The sequence below is a fragment of the Aythya ferina genome, assembly GCF_964211825.1.
Source record: "Aythya ferina genome assembly, chromosome: 15".
NCBI classification, from domain to species: domain Eukaryota; kingdom Metazoa; phylum Chordata; class Aves; order Anseriformes; family Anatidae; genus Aythya; species Aythya ferina.
The window spans coordinates 3,517,881-3,537,477 of NC_140314.1; the positions used below are offsets into that span (position 1 = coordinate 3,517,881).

General features: G+C 55.8%; 1 protein-coding gene across 2 annotated transcripts in view; it reads left to right on the plus strand.

Annotated features, from left to right (window-relative positions):
- Nucleotides 1–11,039, plus strand: part of KCNJ12 (potassium inwardly rectifying channel subfamily J member 12) — a 30,918-nt gene extending 19,879 nt beyond the window's left edge. For both annotated transcript variants that reach the window (XM_084536307.1, XM_084536308.1), the window contains exon 2: nt 5,450–11,039. In XM_084536307.1, coding sequence (XP_084392433.1) covers nt 5,608–6,897 — 1,290 coding nt within the window. In that variant the 5' untranslated portion in view covers nt 5,450–5,607 and the 3' untranslated portion in view covers nt 6,898–11,039. The remainder of the gene's footprint in view (nt 1–5,449) is intronic.
- Nucleotides 11,040–19,597: the final 8,558 nt, after the last annotated feature.

Consider the following 19,597-nt stretch of genomic DNA (forward strand, 5'->3'; position numbering starts at 1 on the left):
GGGCTCTGGGGACACCCCTAGAGTGCCACCACTGCAGGACATGGGGACAGGGAAGGGGACACATTGCCCTGCCTGGTTCCTCGCTGCCAGGATCAGATGTCTGACACGGCCGAGCCCATTTTTCAGGACAAATCCTGCGGGATACGGGAGAGGAGTGGGACCGGGGGCTCGGCGGGCATGAGCAGGCTGGGAAACCTCCCCTCCCCCTGGCTAAATCCCTTCCCCAGCACAGGACAGTAGGTTACGGGACTCGAGCAGAGGTTGGATTTAAGGAGATTACAACTTCTCCCCCAGGATAATCTAGAAATTCAATTAAAACTCTCTGTCTCTCTCCCGGGCTGCAGCAGGGCCACGGGGCACCCTGCGCCCCGCAGCCATGGCCGGGGAGCGCTGGGGAGACCCCCCCGGGCTCGAGCCAGGTAAGGGCTGACCCCTCATCCCATGGCCTGGTCGTGCTCCCCCCTCTACCCAAGGCTCTGCCCCTCCCTGGGGGATTTGCCGTGGGGATTAACCCCAGGGTTTGGGGGCGGGGGGCTGTGGGACGGGGCTGTGGGACCCCAAGGATTTGGGTGCGGGTGCTGCAGGGTTAAGGGCTGGTTGGCTGCATCCTACGGGGTTTTGGGTGTCCCTCAGTGCAGACTGACCCTGCCAAAGCCTTCGGCCCCCCCCCTTGCCCTCTTCCTCACCCCCCCGCCGTGTCCCTCCCCGTCCGGGCTGTGCGGATGTGAGCAGACAGACAAACAGCCGGAGTATCCCGGGCCATGGGATTCCAGACCCGGCGGGGTGGCTGCAAGCTGAGGGGGGACCGCAGGTGCTGTGGTGCTTCCTGACCCTCCCCGTGCTGCAGTGGGGCAGGGGGAACAGCCCTAGGACCAGCCAGGGGGGCAGTGGGGTGGACGTGCACCCCCAGGACCCCACACTGTAGGTATCGGTGCTGCCAGCGCTGGGACCAAGGTGGCTGAACGGGGATGCTCGGTGTCCCCATCACACGGTGGAGGTGGGGAGACCTTCCCCAGGGTCCCCACTAACTCAGAGCACATTTAGCAGGGCTTTGAGGGTGCTGAAATGCAAACCCATCACCCGCAGAGGCCACCCAGACGCTGCACTGCGCGTGTCCCCTTTTCTCCTCCTGTGCCTGTGGTGGCACCATGCACAGCCCAGGCTGGTCGGGGATGAGCCAGAGCCTCTCTGCTCTGAATCCACCTTGTCCCCGTGCCTCAGTTTCCCTCCGATGTGCCCCATAGAGGCTCACAGACAGCGACATCTCAGCTGCTCACTGTCACTAGTGGGGTGCGTGGCGAGGTGCCTGCCCATGGTGCTTTTTCACCCGTGTCTCCCCCAAAAAACGAGCAGTTTTTTTCTCATACTGTCATGGGAGACTCGCCCGTCCTCCCTGGCAGCGGGGAGGAAGCGGGGGGCCATTTATCTGCCGGATTTTGTCAGGGCCTGGCCCGCCTCGTGTCGGCCCTTAATTGACTGGAAGTGCACAGAGACGGGGCGGCGGCAGCACAAAAACTTCAGGCAGAATAATTCTGCTGCTCCCCCCTAAACCCTGAGGGGGAGCCCCCAGCTCCATCACCCCCCTCCCCAGTTTTGTGGGTGCCCATTTCAGCCCGGGGCTGGGTCCCTCTCCATCGGGATGGGGTTTGGGCACAGCCCCCCTGCTCCCCGCTCGGCGCTGACATTGCCGTCCCGCTGCCGGGGCATGAAGGGCATCGCTGCGGGAGATAGGGACGTTATCTCCTGCTGCAGGGCTGCCCGGCGTGACCTCCTCGTGCCGTCCCCTCTCAGTTTGTCACCTCTCCTGTGCCAAGGGGACCCGCGTGCCCCGGCTCCTCTCCTCGGGAGCAAGGTGTGATGCTAAATCACGTCGGCGTGCCCGGCCGCCTGTAACTAACGCCCTCCCCTGCGCTCGACGAGCTGTTCCGAATATTGTCGGAACATTTAAGCCCCTTTAAAAAATATAATAAATAAAATCAGCAGAGCAGTCAGCAGATTGCTTGAGACGCTCGGGTTCTCAGCGGGAAGCTGCTCTGCGGCTGCTGCAGTTTAGGGGCAGGCGTCGTTGCCTCTGAAGGCAGCCACGAGCTGGCCTCGGCCGGGGCGTCGCGGTGCTCAGAGCCCTCCAGGGAGCTGGGGGCTGCCCCTTTCTTGCTGTTTGGGTTCCTTAATGCTGTTCGTTAATGCTGTTATGCTGTGCAATGAGCAGCACGTGCCGGGGATGGCGGTGGGGCTGGTGGGCACCTGTTGCGTTAAGTTTTTGTGCTTTGGTCCAGAGCTGGGATGCTCCAGGGCTGGATTTCGGTGCGGTCGCACCAGCCCTCTCCCAGCCCGAGCCTCCCGTGGCGGCAGCGTGGGGCTCCAGTGCTGAAATTAAAACCAAACTCAGCTTTCAGCGAATTCAAGAGACTGTGTTTCAAAACAAAGCCGTGCTAAATAAAGAGAGAGCTGCAGGCGGGCGCGTGCTCCGGCACAGCCCCACCACGCTCCTTTATTCAGCTGCGGTCTCCCAGGGCTGCCGCTGCTGTCCCCGGCTGGAGCTGCTCCCGACAGTGGGTTTTGTGCCCCCCAGGGCTCTGATCTCTGGCCTCGGTGAATGCAGGTCCTGTGGGAGGGAAGGGGGAAGGAGCATGGCCCCAAAACAGATGGATGTCATGGCATTGCCTGCAGCAGGGGGATCCCCATCACATCCGTGGGGTGCAACCCTGTGGGACATGGTGCGGTGGAGGGGAGGGAAGGAAGGGAGGAAGGGTGGGGAGAGAGAGAAAGGGAGAAAGGGAGAAAAAGAGGGAGAAAGAGAGAAAAAAGCGAAAGAGAGGAAAAGGAAGGAAGGAAGGAAGGAAGGAAGGAAGGAAGGAAGGAAGGAAGGAAGGAAGGAAGGAAGGAAGGAAGGAAGGAAGGAAGGAAGGAAGGAAGGAAGGAAGGAAGGAAGGAAGGAAGGAAGGAAGGAAGGAAAAGAGCAAAAAGGAAGTAAGAAAAAGAGATAAATAGAAAACAAGGAAGAGGAGAGAAAGAGAAAGAAAGAGAGAAAGAAAGAGAGAAAGAAAGAGAGAAAGAGAGAAAGAGAGAAAGAAAGAGAGAAAGAGAGAAAGAGAAAGAGAGAGAGAAAGAGAGAAAGAGAGAAAGAGAGAAAGAGAGAAAGAGAGAAAGAGAGAAAGAGAGAAAGAGAGAAAGAGAGAAAGAGAGAAAGAGAGAAAGAGAGAAAGAAAGAAAGAAAGAAAGAAAGAAAGAAAGAAAGAAAGAAAGAAAGAAAGAAAGAAAGAAAGAAAGAAAGAAAGAAAGAAAGAAAAAGAAATAAAGGAAAAGTGAGGACATGAAGGAAAGCTGAAGGGAAGGAACAGCAAGACGAAGCAAGAAAGGGGAAAGGCAGGAGGCAGAGGGGGCGGTGGCAGAGATGGGGAGCCCCAGGGTCCCCTGAACGTCACCGGGGCGAGGGCAACGCCGCTGCCCCTGCAGCCACCTGGGCACTTCTCCCTCCCAGCACCACTAATCCAGCCTCAGCTAATCCCCCCACAGGTCACTGGGAGCTCATTGCGTTTCGTCCACTTCCCAAATGCATCTAGAATTAATTAAAAAACAGCCACAGTGAATTCATCCCGTGGCAAAAGCATGCGGTGCGTTCCTCTGGGTGCTCCTCTGGGGCTGTGGGGCGGGCCGGAGGGCGTGATGGAGGGACAGACGGCCTAATGTGTCTCCAAATGCTCATCTTTCATTAAAAAGGAGGAGAGAAAGCCTAAACGGATGTAGGCAGCATGGTGGGGAGGAGGACGTGGACTGGGTGACCAGGCTGGGTTTGGCTGGCTGAGCCTGCAGCCAGCCCAAAACATCAGCTCCGTGAGCAACCTGCTGGGTCCTTCAGGCTTACAGTGAGCACAAGGTGGTAAATATTAAGTGTCAGTGGTAATTGCTAGTAGTAACCTCACTAGTAACTGTCAGTGCCTATTTTTCTCTTCTCGTGGCTGTAAGGAAGGAGAGCATCTCCAGCAGCAGTCATGCTGAGTGCCCCCAGAAGCAATTTCTCGGTGTGCTGACACCCCAAAGAGTGACTGCGGTGCTTGAAAAATCAGCTTTGGGGATAAAAATGCTCGAGTCTGGATAGCAGCAGGTGGAAATATGGGATTTGGTGCATCAGATGGTGGCACACGTGGGTCTTCTTCCAGCACCTGGGAGGTTTGGGCAGTTTCTTAGTGCTTCTGCTTCCAATACAAGGCTTCTGTGGGGATCCCCAAGACCCAGGCTGGATTTGGGGAGAATTTATGTAAAAGGAAATCTAGCAGATCGCTGCGAGCCGGGATGATGCAGCCTGAGGCAGGCAGTGCCTGGCAATGCTCCCTGGTGCTGGCGATGATGCTGGGCCGGCCGCCCAGCCTGGGCTGTGTGCAATGGAAAGGGTGTGCTTGTCCCTGCGTGTCCCCAGGGCTCACACTGATTGCAGGGATCGAGCACATCGATCGGCACCGCGGGTACAGAGCAGGGTGTACAGCCATGAGCCGGGCACCTCTGGGCTGGGGGGGACAGGGGTTTCATCCCCAGACACATCCCATGTTGTTAAATAATAGGGCGAACTGTGGCAGAGGGGTTGGGGAGCGCAATCTGTTTGGGGTGCTTGGGATTTGGCTTCTCTGCAATCCCTCCTGCAGCATGGTGTGCTGGGGAAGGGGCAGTGGGATGTGTTTGGGTGCCCCTCACCATGGGATGAGCTGGGCCAAACAGATAGGATCAAAACAACCCCCCCTTCCCCAGCAGCACTTGTCCCTCCATGAGACTTGGCCACCGTAACCCACCCGTGACCGTAGATGGCTCCGTGTCCCAGTGGACCTGTTGGGAACGCTGCTCCTCAGGACATCTGCCCAGAGCGAGTGCCTTCCCGGGGCCGTCTCCAACCAGCTGCACGTTGGCCGTGTCCTCTCCCACCCCCGGGCAAGGGAAGGGAGGTTAAATCCACATCTCCCTGTGGTTTCCCTCGACCCCAAAAGAGCTGGTGCTCGGGAGGTCGGGTGACCGCTGCTGGGCAGCCATCCATCTGGCACGGGCAATGTGAACTGCCGGAGCTGCTTTCAGGCGTACCTTTATTAATATCTCCACATGAGGAAGGAGAGCAGCTTGGCCTCTCTGCTCTCCCCTCCAGCAACCTGACCCCACTCTGACAGGAGAGCTCATGAGGAATGAGAAGCAGAGACGTCTTAAGAGACTCCGGTGCAATCCAAGGTTTTTCATCTGCTGGTTTCTTTGGGGTTCCCAGAAATGCCACGTCTCCTCAGCAATGTTTGCAGCATGAAAGAACAAAGTTTAAGGCCTCTTCCTTCCCTCTTTGTGGTTTTTGGGAACAGCCTTGCCACAGGGGCAAGAGAAATGGGATCAGGGAGGTCCTGCAGCCAGCACTCAGGGGGTGCCCTCCAGTCCCTTTGCCCAGGGAGGTAACAGCCGTGTCTTTGTTTTCTCATTGCAGAGCCTCTCACGGGATCCGCGTGGTGACGTGGCCGCCAAGACGTGGAAGCTTGGGACTTCTCTTCCACTGCAACAGAATTTGGGGGGTGGGCAGGGGTGGGCCAGGGGGACGCCAGGAGTCACGAGACCCTTCACCTTCACTGTGGGCTTGGCTCAGGGATGACTGCAGGCAGAGTCAACCCCTACAGCATCGTGTCCTCCGAGGAAGACGGGCTGAGGTTGACCACCATGCCAGGAATCAACGGCTTTGGCAATGGGAAAATCCACACCAGGAGGAAATGCAGGAACAGGTTTGTAAAGAAGAACGGCCAGTGCAACGTGGAGTTCACCAACATGGATGACAAGCCGCAGAGGTACATCGCAGACATGTTCACCACGTGCGTCGACATCCGTTGGAGGTATATGCTCTTGCTCTTCTCCCTGGCGTTTCTGGTGTCCTGGTTATTGTTTGGGCTGATTTTCTGGCTAATTGCACTCATTCATGGAGATCTAGAAAACCCAGGTGGAGACGATACCTTCAAGCCTTGCGTTCTGCAGGTCAATGGCTTTGTGGCTGCTTTTCTGTTCTCCATTGAGACCCAAACGACTATTGGTTACGGCTTCCGCTGCGTGACGGAGGAGTGCCCGCTCGCTGTCTTCATGGTGGTGGTTCAGTCCATCGTGGGGTGTATAATTGACTCTTTCATGATTGGTGCAATAATGGCAAAGATGGCCAGGCCCAAAAAACGGGCCCAGACATTACTTTTCAGCCATAACGCGGTAGTGGCAATGAGAGATGGGAAACTCTGCCTGATGTGGAGAGTTGGGAACCTCCGGAAAAGCCACATAGTAGAAGCCCACGTACGAGCTCAGTTAATTAAGCCCAGGATCACGGAAGAAGGGGAGTACATACCCCTCGACCAAATAGACATCGACGTGGGGTTTGATAAAGGCTTGGACCGTATCTTCTTGGTGTCCCCCATCACCATTCTCCACGAGATCAACGAAGACAGCCCCCTGTTCGGGATCAGCCGCCAGGACTTAGAGACGGACGACTTTGAGATCGTGGTCATCCTGGAAGGCATGGTGGAAGCCACTGCGATGACGACGCAAGCTCGGAGCTCCTACCTGGCCAGCGAGATCCTGTGGGGCCACCGCTTCGAGCCCGTCTTGTTCGAGGAGAAAAACCAGTACAAAGTAGACTATTCCCACTTCCACAAAACCTACGAGGTCCCGTCCACCCCCCGCTGCAGCGCCAAGGACTTGGTGGAGAACAAATTCCTCCTGCCGAGCACCAACTCCTTCTGCTACGAGAACGAGCTGGCCTTCATGAGCCGCGACGAGGATGAGGAGGACGATGACAGCAGGGGTTTGGATGACCTGAGCCCGGACAACAGGCACGAGTTCGACCGGCTTCAAGCGACGATAGCGCTGGATCAGAGGTCGTACCGGAGGGAGTCGGAAATATGACTCTTGGTCCTCTCACTGACTTTTCCGAGGGTATTTTTTTTCCTCCTCTAATCTCTTCCCCTACAACCCGCTCAAATTATGCAGAACAATGCAAGTGCCATAGGAATGCTTGAGAAATTAGTATTGTTCCTAGTTTTCAGTTTCATCGCAATAACCACTGAGCGGTCTGCAGGAGGGGACGGGGCAGGCACGGGCGCTCCCCGCACCCTGGGGACGCGGAGGGGCCCCGGGCGTGTGCGTGCCCCGCACCAGCTGCAGGGCTGGGCTCTCCCCGCGGGGAAAGCGCGAGCGTTTTCTTGGAGCCGAGATCCAAAAAGAGGAAATATCAGGAAACAAATCTGTCTTTCTTTCTTTTCCTTTTCCTTTTTTTTTTTTTTTTTTTTTTTTTTAAACTGAGCAGCAACAACAAAAAAATTGCTCCTTCCGGCAGGCAGTATGATTCAGTTGCACAAGATCAACACTTGAAATAACATGCAACGTTAACGTACTTCTTTTTAATTTGGGGAAAAGGGAGGGGAGGGAGGTGAGAGGGTTTTTAATTTTTTCAACGTAACATTTGGGAGACTGTTTACCAAAATAATAATGACAATAACAATAATAATAATAATAATAATAATAATAATAAATCTGAAAGGAGTGATTCGGTATTTTTTAAAAGTGAGCAAGGGAACGAATAAGTCACCGAGGTCTTTTGAGGGGTGACTTGCTGGGCAGATGCAGGAGCTTGAAGCCAAGATGGCATCCGATTTTCGGGTGTGCTTTTTTTCCACTGGCACGGCTTCCTAGACAGAAAATAGACGTAAGTGGCTGCAGGTCCGTGGCAGCGAAAGCGAGTAGCATAATTACTGGCAAAGTAGCTAATAGGGAAAAGCCAGACTGCTATAGAAAGAATCTTTGTAAACACAATAATTAGCCAATTTCTGGAAATATTGATCTTCAGGGTGGAAATTGGGTCTGGGGCATCAGCTGCTGAAGTGCTGTGTCTCTGGCGGGGAATTCATAACTTTCACCATAACTAGGATGAAATAGTGAAAAGCACAAAGGGCAGACTCGAAAGCTCTCAAATTCAGGTATTTCCCCACTTCACCAAAAATAATAAAATAAATAAATTGGTATATTCTCCTTAGAAAACTCATTTGAAATGTGGAAATCCAGGTGAAATTTGTCTTGCTGGGCTGCATTTCTTCGAGCCCAGAAGCAGGAGGAGAATTCTGCCCTGTCCGGGCACCTGTGCCGCCTCTGCTGGGCTGGGATTTATGAATTCCCCATTCACTGGAGAGTCCTGGTTCGGAGGCAGATGCTTTCCCAAAACCTAGAGCTGCCAGTCAGGAAACCCACCGCGTCCTGCGCATCACCCTGTCCCCGCGCCCCAGCCTCGAGGTGGATCGTGCCTTAGAGATGCAAACTCATCCCATGCCCGTCCCGCCCCAACCCCATCGCTCTGCCCCCGCGGCAGCACCCCCGTCCCACCGTCTGCTGCATTTTGGGCTGCTCTTGGCTGCTCGCTGGTTTGCCTTTTGCTATGCCACGAGGCGAACCATGCCGTGCATGGGAAGTCTCTCTGCTCCCTTTGCACAGAGGGAAGTTGGGCAGATGCAGCTCACTGCTCCCTAAATCCTGGCACTGTTTTCTTATCGGTGCTCCCCATGCTGCAGGAAAGGCTATACCCAACTTGGGTGGGTGCAGGAGGGTTGGGGAGCAGGGTCCTCAGCAGCAATTCGGCTCCATGGGCTCGTGGCTCTTTCCTCCAGGGGTTGTAAATTAGCAGCACGTGTCCAAATCAGCAGAGCAGGTAGGATTTGTCCTCTGCCCCCATCTCCAGCTCTTTTTGGCAAAGAGGAGCCGCTGCCCCCTGCCCACCTCTGCCGCACAGCCTCTCGCCATCCGGATGGGGTCGGGGGCTTGGTCCCCACAACATTCCCTCCCCCCTCTTCTCCCACCCTTCATCCCACAGCTTCACCCCCGCAGCCCCATGCTGCCCACCCAGGGGCTGGGTTATTTTTGGCTTCCCCTAACCAAAAAAATGCGGTGAAAAACCATCCCCTCCTTGGGCACCACTGGGAAACAGCCCGCCGTTTTGGCACCGAGTGCCCCAAATGGGCTGACCCCAAATCTGGGGACGTGTCGGGATGTGCCATCAGGTGCTGGCCACGACATTTGTGTTTCCAAGACTGCAACCATGGGCACCATCCCATTGCTGGTCCCTTTGCCCCTGGTGGGGGATGGTTTTTGCCACCCACTTTTTGCCCCACAGCATCTGAGGGGGGTGGGTGGGCAGGGCGACAGGGGGGGCAGAGAGATTTTGTGTGCGCACTACTTATTTATTTTTTTAAGAAAAATGCTTTTAAGTGGTTTTAGGTTCTTTTGAATAAATAATAACTGTGTAAAAAGGTGCACATCTTGCTGCTGTAGGATTCTCAGAGGGTTAATTTCTTTATAAATATATATATATATCTCACAGTAAATATTTGTACAAAAATGAAAGAGAAATAGAGATGTCTTTAAGTAAATTATTGCTTTTAAAGAAACTTATATGATTGTACAGTGTTACCTGGGAGAATAGAATAATATATACAGATGTATTTTTAAACTATCGCATAGGGGGCCATGGGGGGGCTGGGAAGAGCCCGGAGAGGCCAATTTGGGACCCTCCCCAGCTCCCGTTCATGTGCCCCCTCCCCAAACCCCGCTAGTGAGGCTCTAGCTCTGGCGAGTCGTCGTATCTGCACTGTATAGTCCTCGTCCCGGCCATGGGCGTGCTGGCACATGGTGTATAAATATTATTTTTGCCTACCCGCGAGTGCTCGGAGCTCTTGGGCGTTTTGCTGCGTGGTGAAGGCTGCCCGGGAGGCTTCCTTCTGGCGGCTCCTTGGTGGTTTTATCACACGCATCGTCAAAGAGAATGGGGGAAAAAAAAAGCAAAAAGAAGCCCCAAAGCGGTGGGTGTTCCTGGGAGGGGGCTGAAAACGCACGGGGATGCTCTCAGGGTGCAGGGTGCGGTGTCTGAATGGAGCGAGGGCAGAGCAGGACCTGCGGGGTGGGAGCTCAGAGCCAACCTTGGGGGGCTCATCCCCCAAAACCGCCCCCAGCCCAGGCTGCTCCTTCCACGGAGCCCCCGCTGGCGTTACGCTTGATCCTTGCAGGATCAGGGGAGCGACCCCACTAATCCTCTTGTCCAGCACCCTGCACAGCTCGCCCCTCGCCTCCGAAGAGCACCCGCTGCCTCCGGAAAATGCTCGCCCCGAGCCTCCCCCTGCGGCCCCGTGCCGTGGCACGAGGCGTCCCCACTCCCTGGGGTCCCCAGGAGCCATCGGGATGAGCCTTAGCTTCTCATCACCGAATTTAGTGCACTTAGTCTTTAGGGCTGGGACAATCACTTTAGCGCTTAACCTTTCGCGACGCGGTGCCTGCTTGACCTTCAAACCTTTTGTAGGAAATGAATTCAGAGCCACCTTTTCTATCTTTAATAAGGCAGAACAAATACGTTTATTTTTAAACCCTCCTGCTCTTTCCTTCCCTCTCGTGCTGACAACCAAAAGAGCCCCCCCCTCTCCACCCCCCCACCCCACCCTTTGCCATTTCTTGCACGCCGAAACGCAGCGGGCGGCCGGATCCTGCTCTGCCCCCAGCCCCAATTCAGGGATGCTGCCACAGGGGGTTGGCGCAGGGCCGGGTCCGGATGCCCGCCAGCCGTGCACATCTGCCCCGCCGTCCTCTCCCGGGTGGGACCTCGGAAAAAGCCTCATCTTTTCCTCCCCCCACCCCAAAAACACTCCTGGGGGCTTCCCCAGGCTCAGCCCCAACGCGGTTTGGGGACCGAGGCAGGCCACCGGTTCGCACGGGCAGGTTGGCAACTGGGAGCACTGGTTTCCCAGTGCTATAAAAAGGCAGAGCCCGTTCGCTGGGTGACGTGCAGCGGGAGCGAAGCTGATGGATGCAATGGAAGTCTCTGTACCTTCTCCACCTCCGGTGTTTCTCTGTCTCATTGCACATATATTTGAGATATATGTGACAATGTATATATATATTTGTAAAATGTATTTCAAATGACAAAACTGGCCAATTTTATGTTATTTTAAATATATTATATATATTATATATAAGTCTCCAAAAGATATAAATAGACTAGAGAAAATAATATAAATATGTAATAAATGTATTTTGATCTATTTAAAATATCTCGCGTCATGCTGTATATTTTAAAGATCGCAGGGACTTGTCCGGCTGTAGCATCCTTGAAGTGGGATTTATTGGCTATCAGTTGTCACACATATATTTAATACCTGCAGCAAACTTTGAGCAAGCTTTAGGGTTGGTGGGACAGCACTGCCCAGGAGCTGGCTAGGACAAAAATGGGTGGGTTTTAGGAGTTTTTAAGTAAATGCCCATCTGATGCTTCTAGCTAGGAGCAGAAACCCCAAGTTTAATGTCAGCCCTTTCCAAGGGGAGCTGGTGCCTGGGAATGTGATGGGGCTGTGGGGTGTGCAGGGCACCAGCCTGATGGGACAGAAAGGATGCTGAGGACGCATCAGCGAGATGCACCAGCGGGTTTGTGCAGCCCCAAATCAGCTGCAGGGAGCGGATTTGAGCAGCTCAGCCATGCAGGGAGCCCGGAGATGGGAAAACCGTGGCTGGCGGCCGGGCAGAAAGAGCCCAGTCATCCGAAGCTGGCCCAACAAATCTTCCCCGAGCAACCTTGGCCGCCCTTGAGCTGCACGAGGATCTGTTTCCTAAGGGCACTGCCTCCTCCAGGGATGCTGTGCCGTGTCCAAGTGCCAGCTTAAATGTCTTTAGCAGTATGTCACGGGTGAAGGAAGGCAGAGGGAGAGTGCGGGACACAGTGTGCGGGGAGGTTAATTGCCTGGTGGATGGGGAGCCCCCCGGATTAGCCATCCTGGCTCCCCCTCCTCGCTTTGCTTCTGCAGGGAATGGTGCTTGTGTGCCGAGGTCGTCTCGGAGGAGTGAATTCATCATAATTTCTCCAGCTGGTCACCAAATGAGGCTGGGCAACCGGTGACCGACAGCTTCCAGCTGCCAATGCTGGGCTGGGTCCGGCCGGCTCCTTCCCTTCCCCCACTGGGAGATTTCTGCTCATAAAAAAAAATAAAAAATAAAAAATTATCTCTGCCAGCCACTCGCTCTAATCACCAAAGGTAGGGCCTGGGCTAAGCATGATTTAAGAGCGCAGCCTGTTTAATTTATCAGGGGGGAGACTGAGAGGTGACTTGATTACAGCATTTGTCATGGGCAGAAAACACTGGTACAAAGAGGTAACTTAATCTACCAGGGAAAGGCATAATAACAACCTCTTCCTGGAAGCCCAAGCCAGACAGATCTATCTTAGAAATAAGGAGCGATCTTTTAATAATGATTAGCTATTAGAACAAGCTACCGATCTCTGTCTCTTAATGCCTTTAAATCTGCACCAGATGCTTTTCTGGAAGCTTTGCTCTTGCTGAGGAGCAGAGCAGGGCTAGTTGGGAAAGGTAATGGGCTGTTACAGGCACACAGGAGGTGAGACAGAAACCTCCCTGCTCTCCTCAAAAACACAGGCTGGATTTTGGGGGTAAAAATGCCCCGGGGAGGGCAGGAGGGGGGTCCTGCAGGCTGGTCCTGGGGACGAGCCCCAACCTCACCAAGCTCCTGTGCCTCTGCTCCCAGGTTTTGCTCCCCCCCTGTTGCAGCGACTCCTCACGCACTACAAAAGCCATCGCTTCGTTTGTGGAAGCATTTAATGATTCGGGAGCCAGCAGCTCCCTGGGGACGGTTCGCACTGCCTCGATAATTCCTCCCTCGGTGGCTGCTTGTAGCAGAAATCCCTGGGGAGCCGAGCTGACGCTGGCACCGCAGGAAACTGGCTACTGGGATGCTTGGTCCTTGCTTCAACTCCCACTCTGACCACCCTCATCTTCAGGGCAGGCACAGGCAGGGTGTTTTTTGGCAGGGATGCTAGCGAATACCCCAGGGATCGCTGATGGGCTGCAGAAGGGAGGCTGCGCAGCTGCCAGAGGCATTGGGGCTCTTTCTTAGATGACAAGCTCTGCTTTCAATAATCAAGATGTCTTTAATTGCTAAAGCCCTCTCTTCTCTTACCAACATAGCAGCCCAAGCTGACCGCCCTCCTGCCTCTTTCCCTTTGGTTTCAGAGGAGCAGGGCTGCTCCCTGTGCCCTGCAGATTCCTGGTATTTTTATGCCCTTGGATGGGCTCAGCTCAAATATTCCTCCACTGAAACCTGGGTGTGCTGAGCCCTCGGCCAGGCAGGGAGCAGGCAGGAGGGGCTGTGAGCCTCTGCTAGCTCAGGATTCCCACCAGGATGGTGCTGGTGAGGGGCTGTGTGCTCTGTGCTGTGTGCTGTGTGCTGTGAGCTGTGGCAGGGCTGGGTCGAGCAGAATCACCCCCGCGGCTGCAGCTCCTTCTTCCAGGCAGGGATCAGTCGGATGGGCTCTGCCATCCAGCACAGGCATTACCATGGGTGTCCGGGTCCTTTGGCTCAGATCAGTGCCAGGCAGAAGCTTTCTGAACCAAATCCCTCTTTTCGGAAAGGTGGAGGCAGGAACCTCACCCTGACCCCGTGGCAGCGCAGCTCCTCTGTGCATCCTGGGTGCACGCATCCTCCCTCCTGACCGCATTGCAAAGCTCAGACCCTCCAAACCTCTCCTCCTTTGCTCCCTTGCCCACCCAAATTGCCCTTGCACCAGCCCAGGCACCCGGGAGCAGCTCGGGTACCGCGGGGCGATACCCAGGGATGCTCGCTTGTCGCTGGGGGTAGCCATGGCAACGGAGCAGCATCCCTGCTCTCCTGCCAGCAATTTGCTTTTTCATCCTGCATTAAGGTGGACCCTCACCAGCTCCTTTCTCCCATGCCGAGAGCTCTCCCACTGAGGGTTTTGCTCTCCAGCTCCTCATCTCCAATCTCACCCCGTCCCATGTTGGTTTATCCCTGCCCCATAACGGGGTGCCGAGGGGGAGCCGTCCCCTGCAGTGGGGTGGCCGGGAGCACGGCGCCTGGAGTTTCTCCTTAACACACGTTTATGAGTGTCAGCGGGACAAAATTAAGGGTTTTCCTGATAGTTGTTGCTAAAAGGTCGCTGTCAAGGTTAAAATCTTAACTACTTTTATTATTATTATTTTTTTTAATTGTAAAAGGCCTCTGTTCGTAATAACCCACTGGCTTATTAATATGGATCGGATTTTTCAGTACTGGATGTAATTATCGCCCGTGAAGTACTTTGTTCACCTTTCACATTTCTCTCCGCCTGGGGAAGGCAAACACATGAGTCAGCGTCCCTTTTTCTGTCGGTTTTAGGCAGTTTCTGTGACAAGTCGTCGTGAATCAGCACAACGCTGCCAAGTTCAGGTCGCAAACGCTCGCCACGACGCTGCTCCTGGAGAACACGGCGCTTTAACGCAGGCGAAGGAGAGACCCCTCCCGGTCCCGGGCTCCGGGGAAAACCCCTAAACCAGCAGATTTTGGACTCAAATCGGGCACGGTGGTGCTGCTTTAAGGGAAGATGCTCAGGAGGGTTTCTGATCGGATATCAGGGCTGCGGATGGGGAGGGAAGAGGAGATATGTCCGGGCTGGCAGAGCAGAGCCCTTTCCCCAGACATTCAATGCTTCCCCTCCAGCTGGCACGTTCATTTTGGCAATACCCCGTCAGCGTGTAATTAACCCTCCCCTCTTTGCTGCCTGATGACCCCAAGCAACCCATCTGTCCCCCAGGCTGGGGCATTTTTTGCTGTCCCCTTCCAAAGCAGGGTCCCTGCTTGCAGCACCCGCGCGGGGTCAGGGATGGGGACGCCGGGCACTCGGGGACATCATTAGGGTGCCGAGACGGGGGTGACCCCGTGGGGTTGGCCCTGACAGCCCGTTCTCCTGGGGGTGGCACCCCTGCCTGGTGGGCTTGCTGTCCGTTTGGGTTCGTGGCTGACTCAGCCCCAGATGGTTGCTGCGAGCGCTTATATAACGGCGTGTTTTGGTGGGGGCCGGGACGCGGTGAGCGGCGAGGAGGTGGGCGCGGGGGCGAGGGAGGGAACAGAGCTAAAGATAAGCCTGGCAGCTCTGGCACTGCTTCGCCAGGCCCCCGGGAGCCGGCAGGGGAAAGGCGCTGGGGATCGGGCGCTGAGCTCGCAGCCACGGCCCCGCTCCCTGAGACGGAGCTCAGCATCCCTCTGCCGGCACCGATCCCCTCCCCAGCACAGAAATCACCCCCATTCCTTAAAACTTTTTTATTTTATTATTTTTTTCCCCGTGTTTCCTCACCTGGGAGCAGCAGGGGAGTGGTTTTGCCCCGTCCCAGGGCTGCACCAAGCTGTGCAGAGCCCCCCGCAGCCTTCATCCCCACCGCTCTCCTCCTCCCGCACCTGCCGACCAGCACCGAAACGCGCGATTGTACCAGAAAACTGACGTTTATTTCTCTTAAAGGGATGTTTGGGGTGACCTTTGACCTCTGTAGAAGTCTTCCTCTTTTGCCCAGTTTACAACTTCAGCGTAAACACAGAGACGAGCCCTTGTTTTTATTTGGGAATTTTATTTTCATGCTCTGGAGATTTGCTAAATAAAAAAACGATTCCAACGTGAAGGACGTGCTGGGTGATGGCTTTTCTCTGAGAAAAAAAAAAAGGGGGGCTTGGGCTGGGCCATGAATAACTACAGCCCCTGCTCCATGCCAGGCAGCCGGTGCATGACCCTCAGCATCGTGGCTGACCCCAAAACCTCAGGGGAGGCTTTTATTTGGCTGCAGCTGCCTCCGGAGAACAATTCCCCAACCCTGCTGGGGCTGGGGCTGGATTTGACCCCCAAACACCTTCTCTACCCCTCAGCAGGTGCTTGTTGGCCAAGCACACGCGTACTGAAGCACCATAAAGAAGTTTTGGAGGCTGCTGGCGAGCCCTGGAGCGAGGCGAACCCGGCTGCCCCCAGTTGGGCTTTTTGGGTATGGGGGGCCACCAGGAGCAGCCCCCGGCCGTGTCCCACCAGCTCGAGGGCTCCATACGGCAGCAGGGCGATGATGCCGTGCGGGGGCGACGGCAAGAACAGGCGCTCGGTGTCAGCAGGAGGCAGGAGGAGCTCTGCGGGCTGGTGGCAGCGCTCAGATGGTGGGGGGAAGTCCGCAGCTCCTGATAATTAGGAGAAAGACTAAATAAATCGCTTCGGAAAGACAATGTGGGTTGGGGGGGTGGGGAGGGGGGGGGAGAAGCTCAGCACTGGGCTCCTGCCAGCCGTGGATTTGCAGCGTGCTCCCTCCCACGCTGGGTGGGAAGAGAGGGGCTTCGTCCCCACGGACAGGTCGGGGTGGCCAGGCTGAGGGGCTGGGGTGACAGCCGGCATGCAGGGGGCTGGCGGTGGCATCGCTGGCCGTGCCAGGGCTGTGAGGATGGGTAGGGGGGTGTCTGGGTGCCCCCTGCCATGCAGGTCCCCTCATCGCCCCCCCAGGACGCGTCTCCATCCCGCAGCCCCTGACGCGGAGAGGACTGGCCTTACAGGGAGTGGGGATTACGCTGCCAGGGTCTGACCAGCCAAAAATTGTTAAAAATCAGAATATCCGTAGCTCAAATCCAGCTTAAGAGTCAAACCAATCATCCAAACCATCTGCCTCGCCATTGAAGATAATACTACTTTTATTGTTTCCGTAAGCTGCTAAGCAGCTTTTCAGCAATAATAATATAAAAAAAAAACCTCTCTGCTGGGACATTTGCTGCTGTGGGACAGCACGGCGTGGTGACAAGAGGGATATGGTGCACGGGGGACAGCAGGGACGGCTTTGGGGCGCATGGCATTGCTCCCACACCATGGGGGAACGGCTGCTGCCCAGCTGCCTGCCCAGCAAAGCGGCTGCTGGAGGGGGGGGGTCACAGCACCAGCTCCCCTCCAAGACATCCCCAAAGGTCTCAGGAGGCTCTGGCAGCCGGGGGCGATGCATGACAGCCTGTAATCGGAGCCGCCCTCGCCGCTGCCCACCTGACCTTCTCCCAGGGGTATTCTTAGCCCGCCGAGAGCAGCCAGGCAGAGCCGCGAGCTTTCCATCTGCAAGGCGTCCCCGGCTGCGGGCCAGGCGCCGGGCAGGGGAGAGGATCTGTGCCTGATCCTCCCCAGCCTCAGGGAGAGGCTTCGGGCCACCCTCCAAACCCATCCTCTGCCCCTCATGCTGCCCCTTGCTGCCTGTGCTGTCCTGTGGGGGCACCTGCCCCAGGTTCCCCTCTCCAAACCCCTCTCCTCCAGCAGCCTCTTGGGGAAGACAAGCTGCAGGCCCTATTCTCATCTCTGGCTGCTCCTCTTTACAAAAGCATCACCAGTTTTCCCTTAATGGCATCCTTCCTGACAAAAAACACCCCCGTGGCCCATGGATTACAAAGCAGGACATTGATGGTGACAGAAAGGCCCCCGTCATGTTGTTTGCCCCATACTGAAGGAGCAGGACCTGTGCCTGGGTTGAGGACATGTCTGGGGTGAAAATTCATTGCTGCTTGTGGGTCTGCGTTGGTAAAACCCATGAGGTGAGAGCAGGAGGACTTCGTAGTGAAACCAGCCCAAGGCACTGGGGTTCTGTATCTGTGCTGGCATCTGGCTGCTCCTCCTGGCTCTGCTTGGGATGAGCTTGCTTGGAGAATTAAAGAACACACACCTGAACCAAAATCAAGTTGTCCTCACATGGAAATAAGGAAGGAGAAAGAGCTGCTTGATCAGCAGCCAACCAGCCAACAGGAAATTGTGCCTCCAAAGGCTTCTGAGCTCTCATTTTCAGTGCCTGGCCCTTCTCTTCCCTAGGAGAGGCGCGGTGCTGCCAGCTCCCTGTGTCCACCAGCAGCCCCAGGGGGGCTCTGGTCTCCGTGCCTCCCCCCAAGGACCCTCTTGGACACTCGGCTCCTTTGTGGGGTCCCCAGGGCCGGCCCCATCCCTCCCCACTGCCCGGGGCTCACCCAGGGCTTGCAGCCGGCAGCCACACCACCGCCTCCTAATTAGGGAGAGCTGCAATTAGTGGCACACCAGCACAGTGAGAGAAGCCCTGACCTGTCAGTCTCATCCGCCTCACAGTGTTAACCTACAAGGTCCCTGACACTTCCCCAAAAGGTCTGAGCAGGGCGCACATCTCGCTCCCAGAACTGATCTCACCTTACATGCATGCAGCCAGCTCCTGTGGGTCAGCTCAGCACTAAATGTCTGCAGAATTTCACCCTGAGGAGCAGCAGGGTCAGTTCCTACATGGGGACACTGACGGGTGATACCCACCAATGTTATTTTGTGTGTGCCATTATGTGCTTTCTCCATACAGAGGGGCAATGGTCGTGCTGGCAGTGCTGAGGAGGGCAGTTCTCTGTGCCTGTCCCCCTTCTGCTGTGTGTTTCCAGCCCTCTGCATGAACACAGCCCCTTTCATCTCCACATCAGAGATATCCAAAACCAGCATCCAGGGAAACGCAGCTGAAAGGCACCGGCAGGGTCAGTCCCTTGGCGCTGTGTTAGGATCGATGCAAGCACTGCCGGAGGGGTCTATAGATTTCCATATGCCACAAGCCATAAAGAAGCCCCCAAAGCCCCTGTGTCAACACAAATCATCTGCTGTATACATGACAGCGAGCCACAGAAACCATGCAGAGCAGCAGGCAAGGCCAGGATTTGCTCCACATCCACATCCAAAGACCTGCTCCGAGCAGGTCTTTGACTGCTGGTGCCGTGCCTGGGCACCCCAATGCCATTTCCGAGATGCTGGCAAGCACCCCTCAGGAGGAAAGCAGTGCAGCCAAGCCTGGAATGGCCTGCTGGGGCGGAGGAGGCTCCTTCTATATGTGCATCACGTGCTGGGATTTATTTAAAAGGGCATTCTTCAGAGGCTCACAGCCTGCAGCTTGAATCCCCCAGGCTCAAGGAGAGCCCCAGATGCTGCTACGGGGCACTTGGCTCCTTTTGGGGTCAGGCTGGACCCGTGCAGCAGGTGACACGGCAGGGTTCATGGGCACTCGTGTGTGTGTCAAGTGATGCTGCACGTGCCTCTAGCACTGCCTGCACCCCCCGCTGCGGCACAGCACCCTGGTCCCTCTCCTGATCCCACGTTTGGAAAATTCAGGTCTGGTTCCTCGTGTTCCCACGTCCCCACTCACTGAAAAAAAAAAAACAGCCTCATGCACGCCCCAGCTCCCCAGACCCCGGTGCAGCTCTGCTTGCCTGTGAGCTTCCTTCAACCGTGGCCACTGCTGTGCGCTCCCCAGGCTTTGATTAACTCCAGGCTCCGCTCTCTCCGCAGCCCCCTGGGAAATAAAAGCCTCCAGTGATGCACATCGAGCCTGAGGTTGGCTCCTGGCTGTTGCCAGCTTCACCCACTCCTTTTAGGGGTTGAGGGAGCAGGAGGCTCCAAAAATCCCTGCTCAGGACCAAGGCCAGTCCAAGCACCTCATCTGAGCACCCCTCAGGCAGGGCACAAGCATGGACCCAGCTCCTGCCCTGAGAAGTTCGACTTTCCCTGATGTGCCCTAGGGACCCTACACATTTATCGTGTCCAAGCCTGCTGAGATTTGGCCTCCTTGATAAACTAGCTAACACAGAAGTTGTCTCATCTGCCAGGCTCTACTGGGATGGGATGGGGCTCTCAGTCACTGCCCAAACCCAACCTGGGGTGGAAACCACAGGGAAAGGAGGAGGCAAGCTTGGTGATGGAGACTGCACAGGTCACTGGGAAGCTGGCCCTGCCACCACCTTGGTCACC